The sequence below is a fragment of the Orycteropus afer genome, unplaced genomic scaffold (assembly GCF_000298275.1).
Source record: "Orycteropus afer afer isolate SDZICR_OR568_19922 unplaced genomic scaffold, OryAfe1.0 scaffold01011, whole genome shotgun sequence".
Classification (NCBI taxonomy): domain Eukaryota; kingdom Metazoa; phylum Chordata; class Mammalia; order Tubulidentata; family Orycteropodidae; genus Orycteropus; species Orycteropus afer.
The window spans coordinates 130,623-141,613 of NW_006922598.1; the positions used below are offsets into that span (position 1 = coordinate 130,623).

General features: G+C 49.6%; 2 protein-coding genes across 2 annotated transcripts in view; both read right to left on the minus strand.

Annotated features, from left to right (window-relative positions):
• PIM2 (Pim-2 proto-oncogene, serine/threonine kinase) overlaps positions 1-3,209 on the minus strand; it is a 6,392-nt gene extending 3,183 nt beyond the window's left edge. Inside the window, exons 1-4 of the mRNA XM_007958561.1 lie at positions 2,987-3,209; positions 2,749-2,858; positions 2,036-2,086; positions 1-168 (exon numbers count right to left, since the gene is read on the minus strand). Of these exons, the coding sequence (XP_007956752.1) occupies positions 1-168; positions 2,036-2,086; positions 2,749-2,858; positions 2,987-3,047 (390 nt within the window). The 5' untranslated portion in view covers positions 3,048-3,209. The remainder of the gene's footprint in view (positions 169-2,035; positions 2,087-2,748; positions 2,859-2,986) is intronic.
• Positions 3,210-7,243: 4,034 nt separating this feature from the next.
• Positions 7,244-10,991, minus strand: part of OTUD5 (OTU deubiquitinase 5) — a 20,380-nt gene continuing 16,632 nt past the window's right edge. The window contains exons 5-8 of the mRNA XM_007958556.2: positions 9,749-9,952; positions 7,950-8,151; positions 7,748-7,861; positions 7,244-7,365 (exon numbers count right to left, since the gene is read on the minus strand). Coding sequence (XP_007956747.1) covers positions 7,244-7,365; positions 7,748-7,861; positions 7,950-8,151; positions 9,749-9,952 — 642 coding nt within the window. The remainder of the gene's footprint in view (positions 7,366-7,747; positions 7,862-7,949; positions 8,152-9,748; positions 9,953-10,991) is intronic.

Below are 10,991 nucleotides of genomic sequence, written 5' to 3' on the forward strand. Positions count from 1 at the left end.
TGTGATGTAGTCAAAGAGATCTTGGGCAGGCAAAGGCCGCTCAAGGACCAGCATGATGCCTTCTGGTGTCTCAAACCAGTCAAGCAGGTGGATCACGCCAGGGTGCCCACCACCTGCACCCACCTTCCACAGCAGTGCCACCTCGAGTGGGCATGTGGCTGAGTCTGTCTGGGGGGAGTAAGGAGGGAGATAAATAAGAAGGTGTCAGTCAGACCAGTAGCTCTGAGGCTTACTTCTCACGTGAGCTCAAATTATACTTAGCCACCTGTCTGTGTGGCCTTGAGCAGCCCATTTCCCTTCCTGTGCCACAGGAAGGCCTCACGCTAAATAAAGGCTCAAACTCACAGAACCATTGGGAAGGTGAAAGGACCAAAGACCCTATGCACATCAGACACATAGGAGGAGCTCAGTAAATAGTTGAAAAATAAAAGTGGTTCTTAGCAAAAGGCCTTTGGTCAAGAAAGCATTTAATAAATACTATTATGAAATATTTTATCTGTTTTGTTCACTGACTTATCCTAAGAGATTACAACAGTATCTTACACACAGTAGGTACTCAATAAAAGTTTGTTAAATAGGTGGAAGCACTTTATATCATAGGGTCTGACATGGATTAAACAATAAGCACTATCATGGAGTAATGATTTGTCTGTTTTGTTCACTGATGTACCTCAAGCATTAGAACAATGCTTGGTAGCAAGGTAAACACAACCAGTTGCCATCAAGTCAATTCCAATTCCTGGCCACCCCATGTGTATCAGAGTAGAACTGTCCTTCAAAGGGTTTTCAGTAGCTGATTTTTCAGAATAGATCATCAGGCCTTTCTTTTGAGGTGCCTCTGGGTGGACTCAAACTGCCAAGCTTTTGGTTACCAAGCACATCAACCATTTGCACCACCCAGGGACTCCAGTAACAGGACTGGGCTTAATAAATATTTGTTAAATAAAACCAAAACTAAATGCACTGCCATCAAGTAGATTCTGACTTATAGCGACCCACTTTGGATTTGTGAGGTGGTAAATCTTTACAGAGGTTGGTTGCCCCATCTTCCTTCCACGGAGTAGCTGGTGGGTTTAAACAGCCAACCTTCTGGTTAGTAGTCAAATGCCTTAGGCATCAGGGTACCAGGGCACCTTGTTTGTTAAACAGGTGAAAGTAATTAGTAGGAAAGGACCTGGCACAAAATAAGCTCTCAATAAATACTATATTTGCCATGTGCCTAGCACATGGTCTGTGCTCAACACATATTTGTTAAGTAGCTGAAAGTGAGTAATTGCAAGGGACCTAGCACAAAGAAAGAACTCAAAACATTCTATCACGTGTTATTTTGTTACTGTTACCAAGCACCTAGAACAGTGTTGAGTGAAAGTGCTCAGTGGAACTTGGAACACAGTAAGCTTTTATGACGCCTAAGGCATATACCATCAGAACTCAATAAAAGGCATGAATCCTACTGGCCATAAAAGCTGCCCCATCCACTCTGGAAAGCTCCGCGCTGGCACATGGATAGCTATGGCTAAAGGGCCTGAGGTGGGGCCCTCTCCTGGCCAGCTAACTGACTTGCACAGGCACAGGTTTTCTCACGATAATGCAAATCTCACTGCTGCGCAGGCGCACCCTCTTCTAAGGCCCACAGATTAGCAGGCGCAATCTTCTTATGGACCACCAGGGGGCGCGCTCACCCCTACAACTTGCCCTGACCTGGCCTGTTGTCCCTTAGCTTTGTAAAGGCAGGAAAGAGCAGCTACCATCACCATGGCAACCAGTGACCTCTGACCTTCTTTCCTCACTAGCATACCCTGCGGGCAGCCCCCAAAACAATGTTTGGCGGGTAGGTGAGAAAAAAAGGTTGGAGAGGAGAATCCAGGGGAATTGGATTGAGTCAGTATAGTATGGGGTTGTGAATGTCACCTTAGGGGTGTAAACAAGGGCTGGTAGTATTGTTCTCACATTTACAGAGCCCAGGGAAACATCCATCCCCTAGAAAGGAAAGAGAGAGAGTCTACAGATCAAGAAGGACTCCAAATATACTCACCAAGGGAAACCAGCCCAGCACACGATTCCGGGGTATCACTTTGATGGCCACCTGGAGAAGAGGGCCGAGGTGAGGGGACTAGCAAATGACCCCCAGACCCTTCCCAGTTGACTCTGCTCACTTCCAGTGCCTCTCCATTAGTCAGCACCCTAGTCTCTCTGGTTCCCAACCAAACCACACCACAAGTCATCAAATGAGCCAGGGTTTCTTCCCCACCCTCCTCCAAGTCCCCAGAACCAAGTTCACTCCTCCCACTACCCTTAATCCTGGGCTTTCCCTTCTCACTTTTCACGACCCCCCACTTCCAGGTTCTGAGTTCTGAATTTCCTAGCAGCCCAAATCCTCGATTAACGCTGTACTCGGGTTTTGGTCCTCACAACTACATAATGGACACCTGCCTCCAAAATCCCAAAATCTCAGACCTGGGTTTCCGGCACATCCTCTGGATCCTGGTTCTAGTGTCCTTATCACCCCCACTCCCTAATCTCACTCTCTAGACCTCCAGAATCCTTGCCTTGAAATATCCTACCCTCATATACCCTCTTGGACCGTACCCTACCCCACCCCCATCCCCAGGGACACCCACAGCAACCAGATCTTGGTCTTTATGACCCTACTACACACACATCACAGACCCACTCTGCCCCAACCAGCATCCCAATCCCCCGCCCTACATACACACCTGACCCTCCCAAGACATTTGTGGTGAATACCTGAAGTCGGTCTGCGACACGGTGTCCCGCGAAGACAGTGCCGAAGCCCCCCTTGCCCAGAAGGGGGCCGAGTCGGTACTCGGCCTCGAATGCTTCCCGATTCTTGCCTCCTACGCGGGCGGAGGCGAGGAAGTCAGCTGCAGCGGGCTTAGCCATGCTGCGACCCCCTCCGCCCGCGTTCCTCCTCCACTATTCCAACCCTCACCCGCCCTGTCGCGGTAAGGGAAGCTGCGCTCACCTGGCGGCGGCGTGGGAGTCATGGGGGAGGCGGGGAGCCCCTGCAGAGGCTTGGTCAACATGGTGGAGACGCTGCGCAGATTGAGCCCGCTGAGCCCGCAGGGAGGGGGCGCCCGGGCCAGAGCGGCTGCGGAACCAGGGCCAGGGGGCGCCAGGATGGAAGGGAGGGAAACTGGTGGCCCCGGCACGCCAGCAGACGATGCAATGTTAGGATCCACCGCGCGCGCCAGCGCCAACGCTTCTGAGACGGGGCACGCGCCGCCGGGAGAGTCGCCCGGGGCGACGGCCCCGCCCTCTTGGTTTTGGTCAATCCCGACGCGGCACCTGCTGTACCCCAGCCAATAGGAGGCAATCCTTATTTGCAAACCACTCTCAACGTTTAAGTACCCCTTTATGCAAATACCAGCCTGGTGCTTACGAGGGGCGGGACCTTCATGCAAAAGAGGGCGGGCGCGAGGCGGGACGCAAGCCAAGAGGGAACTGGTTCTGGGAATCCCTTTGCAGCACCCGCGTTATTTGTTTTGGTTGTTGAGCAAGGTTGTTTTTTTATACATATATAAAAACTTTTCAAAAAAAAAAAAAAATCTGCGCCGCCTCCGTTCCCAGGAAGTTGGTTTGCCGCGGTCTCGAGATTAGCGCGAAGATAACGCCAGCCCTGACTTCTGAGATAGAGCCCATGGCTCCATTAGACCTAGTCACGATGTGTGCTCCTCACCTAAACTGAGTGCTTTAGGAGGCTAGCAGCCTCCACCTTGAAACTTAAGTTCAGGACCTGGAAGAACCGGTCAAGCCACCAGGGAGCAGTAATCCTCTGACCACCACCATCGGGAAGGCGCTGGTCAAGGGAAGAGTTCCAAAGACGGAAGGGGAGGCCTGCGGGGTGTTTGGGGTGCCCTTAACCTAACCAGACTTGGTTAGACTTGGCTGTAGGCACAGCCAGCAGATCTAGTATCAGGAACATAGGGGTTGAGAGTGAGCTGGAGTGGAGGTGGAGTGGGTTTGCACTTCTGGATGAGAGGCAGGGGCTGAGAAACGGTGGTGGTAGAGGCAGCTAAGAAGGTGGTAACATCCTCAGACACAAAGATGTGAAAACTAAACAGCCAGAGAGGATTTCTACCCCAGGAAGAAAGACATACACTGCAAAGACACAGTAAACACCATGTAAGATACAAACATGCACTGTCACAGTCATATAAACTTGTCCTAGACACACAGACACACACCATCAGAGACTTATACTGACACCCAAAAATGCAACTGCTTGTAGCAGCCAGACACGGTCGTCAGATAGACACAGAGAGATACGCTGTTACGGAAGAAGGCACTCAAGAGACTCATGCATAGACTGACATTACCCTGTGACAATGATACAGAAAAGTCCTGTCAGATACAATGACAGAACCTGCCATGAAAGCACCATCACAGAAAGACTTGTACTGTTCCAGAAATGAGAGACCCAGAGTCTGACACAAGATACACAGATGCACATGCACTGCTCCAAAGGCAGACATACATACTGTTATGATGGACCCACAGAGATACATGCAGTGTCGCAAAGACATGGGTAGACTGTGGACCGGGCCATAGACATACATGCACCTTCAGACATGCAGCCTTGTCACTGAAACAAAATGTCCAGAAATAGCTCCCCAGAATCTGCCACAGGAATAAACACAGACATACACCCCCATCAGACAGAAACCACAGATGCACTGTCACAGATCCACACTTCTCACAGATAGAGACACAAACTGTCAAGAGTCCCACACTCACCATCTGATGCATCCATCTCTCTCACACACACACCCCTACTGGAGACACTCTGAGATGCACATGAAGACTTGGACTCACCAGTCACACACACAAGACAATATCCAAAAAGCAAATATACATTATTCTCCTTATTCAGCCAACATTAGGGGTCTACTGTATGGCTGCGAGAGAACCCTGGTGGCACAGTGGTTAAGCTATTGGCTGCTAACTGAAAGGTCGGCAGTTTGAACCCACCAATTGCTCTGCGGGAGAAAGATGTGGCAGCTGTTCTATAGGGTCTCCATGAGTCAGAAATTGACTTGACAGCAACAGGTTTGGGTTTCTTTTTCTTTTTTTTTGGTAAGGCTGCCAGGCCCTGAGGGACGAGAATGGTTATTACAGATACAAAGATGAGTCTGGCATCATAGTCCTTGCCCCAAAGTTTATTGGAGAAGGGGAAGTAGAGACCTATTTGTAGATAGAGGGAGAATGTGAATAGGATCACACAGGGCTTTTCAGGTGACCCTTTACCAGTCTTCAAAGACAAGGCTGGTGGCTGGGGATGGAGTAAAGGCAGATTCCAGAGACAAAGGAAACTGGACAGAGCAGCAAACAGAGGTAAGGAGGAGGCAAGTGGTGCAGAAATGTCAACACCAAGATAATAAATAATACACACTAACATCTGCACTCTCAATGTACCAGGCACTGTCACATTACATTGACCATATGCATTATCTCTTGATGCTCACAACCAGAGAGCATGAGGTAGTTAGACATTAATCACTGTTTAATAAACAGATAGGAGATATGAAACTCAGACTAAGTGATTTGACCAAGGTCATGGAGCTAGTTAAAAGCCAAGGAAGGTTTCAAACCAACTCTGCAACACATACACATACCCCTCAGACACACAGCCAGCCAGCCACACCCTCACCTGCAAACACTCATCATTCTACAGGGGCCCATTACAGAAGCAGCGGTAACAAAACACTTGCGAGAAAACAGGGCAGGGGGATGGGTGGTGGCAGCCATTCTTCTAGTGCCTCAACTTTGCTCCTAGGAAGGGCAGGGAGAGGTGTCAGAGGACTGGGGGACATGAAAAAGCAGGGCTTGGGCTAATCCTAAACTGCTAAGACCTACTTGGAGAGGGCCCTCGGGTCTGTTCCACTAAACTCATGTTGCTATGAAGTGTCAGTTGTGCCTTTCCAAGTCACAAAAGCAAACATTCATGGTGTAAGAGGCAGGTGGAATTCCGACAGGAAATTCAGTCCTTGCCCTCAAGGAGTTCAGAGTCCTCTGCTCTTAGCACACCTCCAGGAAACAAGGCAGGCAGGCTGCATCTGTGCCAGTACTGTGTAGGGGCAGTGGCAAAGATGGAGCTTTCTTGGTGGCAACAGGTCCATAAGGAGATTTTAGTAAGCGAATTAACACAATATGGACAAACTCCAGGCCCCCAAGTGGATCCTCCTGGGGAACATGGAGTCCTCAGTGGTCAAGTCAAGGTCTGTACCATTCTCTACTATCCATGGCCCACCCACCTCCTGCCCCAGATAGAACAGAGCCACTCAGGGAAAACTGACATTTGGTTTTATTGTACCAAGGACATTACAGATGGCAGATCTTGTCAACACCTGCAGGGCACAGGTGCCCCATCTGCCGAGGCTGCTCCCACTCCCCACACTCAAATCCTGGGTGGTGGCCATGATCTCCAAAGATGCCCCCCCCCCACTCCAAGATTCCAAAGAGTCTGGTGGTGGTGGTGGAAGCAAAAGGAATGCAGTGAGGTCAGAGTCTCATTGTCCAAAGCCAGTCTGACACCTGCTCACCCACCCCCACCTCAGCTTACACCCACCTCCACAGAGCCAGAGGTCAGAAGATAGCAACCACACTTCTGTGTCCCCTCCATACACCATGGCTTGCCTGTCCCCAAACCAGAGAGATGTCACCTTCACAGAGCCAATGCTGTTGTCTAGATCATTTTTGATTGGCTGATTGGCTGATTTTATAAGATAAAAGTACACTTTAGTAAAGAAAAATTCAACATTGAAGGCTCAGACATTATTAGGGGTATGGGAAGGGGATTTTCCACTTCTCTCCCCCACCTCCCTGGCATCATTTTTTTGGGGGGTAGGGGGTTGGACAAGTTTCTCTGATCTTGGGAGGAATGAGGAGCAGGGAGACTTTCCTCTGTCTGAATGTCTGGGGCTGCCTGGCTTCCAGGTGGTTTGTCTCCATGTGCCTCTCGCCTACCTTTGGCACCCTTGCCTGAGTCCCCTGTGGAATGCAGGGAAGATGCTGTGCAGGGGGCAACAGGGCACATCAGCTGGCGGAGACTGGTGGTGGCGGCAGCAATGAGGGGAGCACAGGGTGGGCCAGCCAGAGGGAAGGGAGGGGTGAGAGGGAGAAGGGAAGAAGGCAAAGGGGAAGAAAGCCAAAGAAGGTGGGGTGGCACCAGAGGGCAGGAGTGGTGGGGTTTGGGAGATGGTCTCCAGTCCCTGGGTCTCCATCAACTCTTGTCTGGGGGTGGGTCTCTGTGCACTTTGTTTTTCTTCATACTGTCTAGGTATTCCTGTTGGGACACTGCCAGCACCGATGCTAGGATCTCATCATCATCCCAGTCATTCAGACCTGCTGGGCAAGAGGAAGGGGAGAAGGATGATGTAAAAGTTGGAGTTCTCCTGGTCTGCCTTCTTTCCATCCTGGCTCTGGAGGAAGCCCAACCAGGCCCCTTATCACTCCTCTCTCAAGGGCAGACACACACACAATGAAAACCCCACTCAAGGCTACTCTCATTCCTTTCTCTAAGGAAGGCTCCTGAGTCTAAAAATCCTCCCTCAGATACTTTCTGGGATAGATCTCTTGGACTGAAAATTTCCCTCCAGCACCTCTCACTCTTTTTCTTGGGAAAATGGCCAGAGTCTGCAAAAGCCCCCTCCTTAGGATTAGCTGCTTCTTCCAGCCTCTCCCTAGCTCCCAGCTGCTCCCTGTCCCTGAGACAGAGGAAGCTTACCAAAGGCAGAAGGGGACATCTGCTGAATGAGGGCCCGACACTCCAGAGCAGGGTAGAGGGATACAAGAGGGGAGGTGGCCCGGTCAGCCCCTGCTGAGAACTGGCTGCTTGTACCTGGGGCAAATGGACAGTCAGAGGCAGAGCCCAGGACCCAGGTAGCACCTCCTAACCCCAGCATTCTCCCTGTGAGCAAGTCACTGACCTGGTGCACAGGGCGAAGGAGGTTTGGCAAGAGCTAAGACAGTGCCTGGAGAAGGGGGCTTGATACCCAGCTCGGCATGCAGCTCAGGATGCTCGGGGGACGAGGCTGAGCTCCGCTGCCGTGGGGACCGGCTGGTCCACTCCTCCAGACCACTGGATGCTGCTGCTGTGGCTGAACTGCATGTGGCGCTAGCTTTCCGGGGCTGCAGTGGGGAAGGAAAAGGAGGTAAGATACCAACACCAGACATGATGACCCTCCCCTGTCCCATCCCTGAGTGCTCCCTCCCTTCCTAGAATCCTGGCTATGATACAGCTTCTACACAGGTCACAGGTCACTGTTGTGGAATGAACTGTGTCCCCCCCCCAAAGTATGTGCTGGAATCCTAACCCGTATACCTGTAGATGTCATCTCATTTTGGAACATTTGTTGTTAGTTAGGCCTTTTACTTCTGAGATGTGAAACAAGGATTTTCTTCCAGAGTAGACACAGAGAGAGCCTTCTGCTAGAGCTGGTACCCTGAATTTGAACTTCTAGCCTCCCAAATGGTGAAAAAATAAATTTGTTTGTTAAAGCGACACACCTGTGATATTTCTGTTATAGCAGCACTAAACAGTCACCATTCCAAACACAGAACCACAGGACAAAGTTTAAGCTCCTTAACCTTTCTCTCTAAAGTCAACCTGAAGGGAAGTCCTGTCACTTCTACCTTCAAGGTACAGCCAGAAGCTAAATAATTCTCACCACCTCTACTGCCAGCACTATAAGCCCCCTCCTCATTGGTCCCCATGCTTCTACCCTCACTCTCTAGATTCTATTCTACACTCAGTAGCTGGGGGGGGATCCTGTTAAATTCTAACTCAGATCCTGTCCCTCCTCTGTTCAGAATCCTCCTATGGCTTCCTCCTCACTCAGAGTAACAGCCCAACCCTCTGTCTTCTTGACATATGGTTTAGCTAACTCCCTCACCTTCTACAAAGTTTTGCTCAAATCTTACCTGCTGTGGCCTACGCTGATCACACTATTTAATATTGTGAACTCCTATCTCCACTCAACCCTATCTATTCCTCTTACCCTGCTATCTAAATTTCAACCAAAGCACCCCAACTAACTTACCCATTATGCTTGTTATTTTGTTTCCCTTTGCAAGAATGCAAGCATTACAAGGACACGGATCTTAGCCTGTCTTGCTCACCAATGTACCCCCATACACTGAGAATAATGCCTGTACACTGAGAAAGGTATTTGGCACAGACCTTCAGCTGAATTATTCAGCTCTTGTCAATATATACAATCACTCCAAACTCTTTCTTGTGAGTCCTCAAATGCCTGTCTATCTTGTTCCTTCCCTGCCCTAAAAATTCAACCTTCTTCTGTAAAGCATGACCAGAGCCCCATCTCCAGGGGCCTCCAAGCTAGGGTGAAGGGCCCACCTATGTGTCTGTCTCTCTCAACAGACAGGGGATCATTGTGGACAGAGCAGGCTGGATCTGATTTTACATCCTCAGCAGAGCCTGGCACACATGGGGCTTTCAACATAAGCCTGTCTCTCTGAAGCTATCCACCTCTCTCTTATGTAACCAGCAACCACTGCCCTCCCTCATACCATAAGTTTGTTCTGCCCAGGCGTTGAAAGTTCCAAGGCACAATGCCAAGACTAAAGCCAAAATGAGGTACAGACTAGGCTGGGAACTTCCTTCTTTCCCAAATGTCAAAACAGCTTAATTTTTTCTGCCCATTTGGAGCCAGAGCATGGGAATAACAGGTTCTCAGCCAGGCAAGCAACAGGGCTGATGACCTACCTGGGTGGGGCCACGGACTTGGCGGGCCTGTTTCTCCTGATCCCGCAGCCACTGCAGGTAGGATTCCCGAGCCACTTGTTCCTCAATGGCTTCATTGGTGGCCTCCCAGTCTGTAGCCCGCTTCTTGTCTTCTAGCATCTGTTGTTCAATCCATGACTCCTCCGATGTTTTTATGGCATTCTTCATCAAGGACTGCTCTGCAAACTATAAAGGAGAGAGGAAAAGAGATGTGAGGTGACACTCAACATTACCCAAGAGCCAGAATTATCTCAGAGAGGTAGGCCCACTAGCCCCAGAAAATGTAAGAAGGTAGGTAGGTACTCTGGCTAAGCACCCCTTGCCAGACAGCCTATTCGTCAAGGATTGGGAAAACGCAGGTCTAGGCCACATAGCCTGTCATTACCAATTCCTATGCTCAGAAGCCCTGTCCCCAGCCCCAAGACAACTCAACTGAAGCACCAAGTGTGGGATACACAGGTGCCCTCCAGCCTAGGCTTTAGTTCACAGAAGCCCCAGAGACCAATGACTGAGTTTCATAATGTTCATATATACCCAAAGGGAAAAGATTACCTGAGAAAGTAGCTGTGAATACAAAGGGTAGAGGGAGAATTTAAGCATGTAAGTGGGTAGGGGAAGCAGCACTGGTGTGTGAGAATGAGTAGTAGTATTACTATGGTGTGGGATGCTATGAGCTGTGGGACATTGCATGAAAGTATTGTTTTCAGGCCGTGTGTTATACGGCATTTAAAAAAGATAAAATAGAAAACATCACAGTAGAACCCAGGGAATGAATGTAAATATTGTTTCCTGAAACTTTCATTTTGATTATTTTTTAACATATTTACACATACCACACGCAAGTGCATGTGGGCTAACTTAATGATGTAAAATATAATTTTTTTTAATGTAGACAATTAAAAAAAATCAAAACCAAACTCACTGCCGTCAAACCAATTCCGACTCTAGAGACCCCCGTTGGGCTCCCAAGGCTTTAAATCTTTATGGAAATAGATTGCCCCATCTTCCCTCCATGGAGCGGCTGGTAGATTTGAACTGCTGACCTTCTGGTTAGCAGCCAAATGTCCTACCCACTCTGCCACCAGAGCTCCTTGTTGTTGCTGTTGTTACATGCCATCGAGTCGGACCCGACTCATAGCGACACCTCCTTGGGTTTCCAAGGCAGTATCACTACGGAAGTAGATTGCCCCATCTTCCTTCCAAGGAGTGGCTGGTGGGTTTGAAC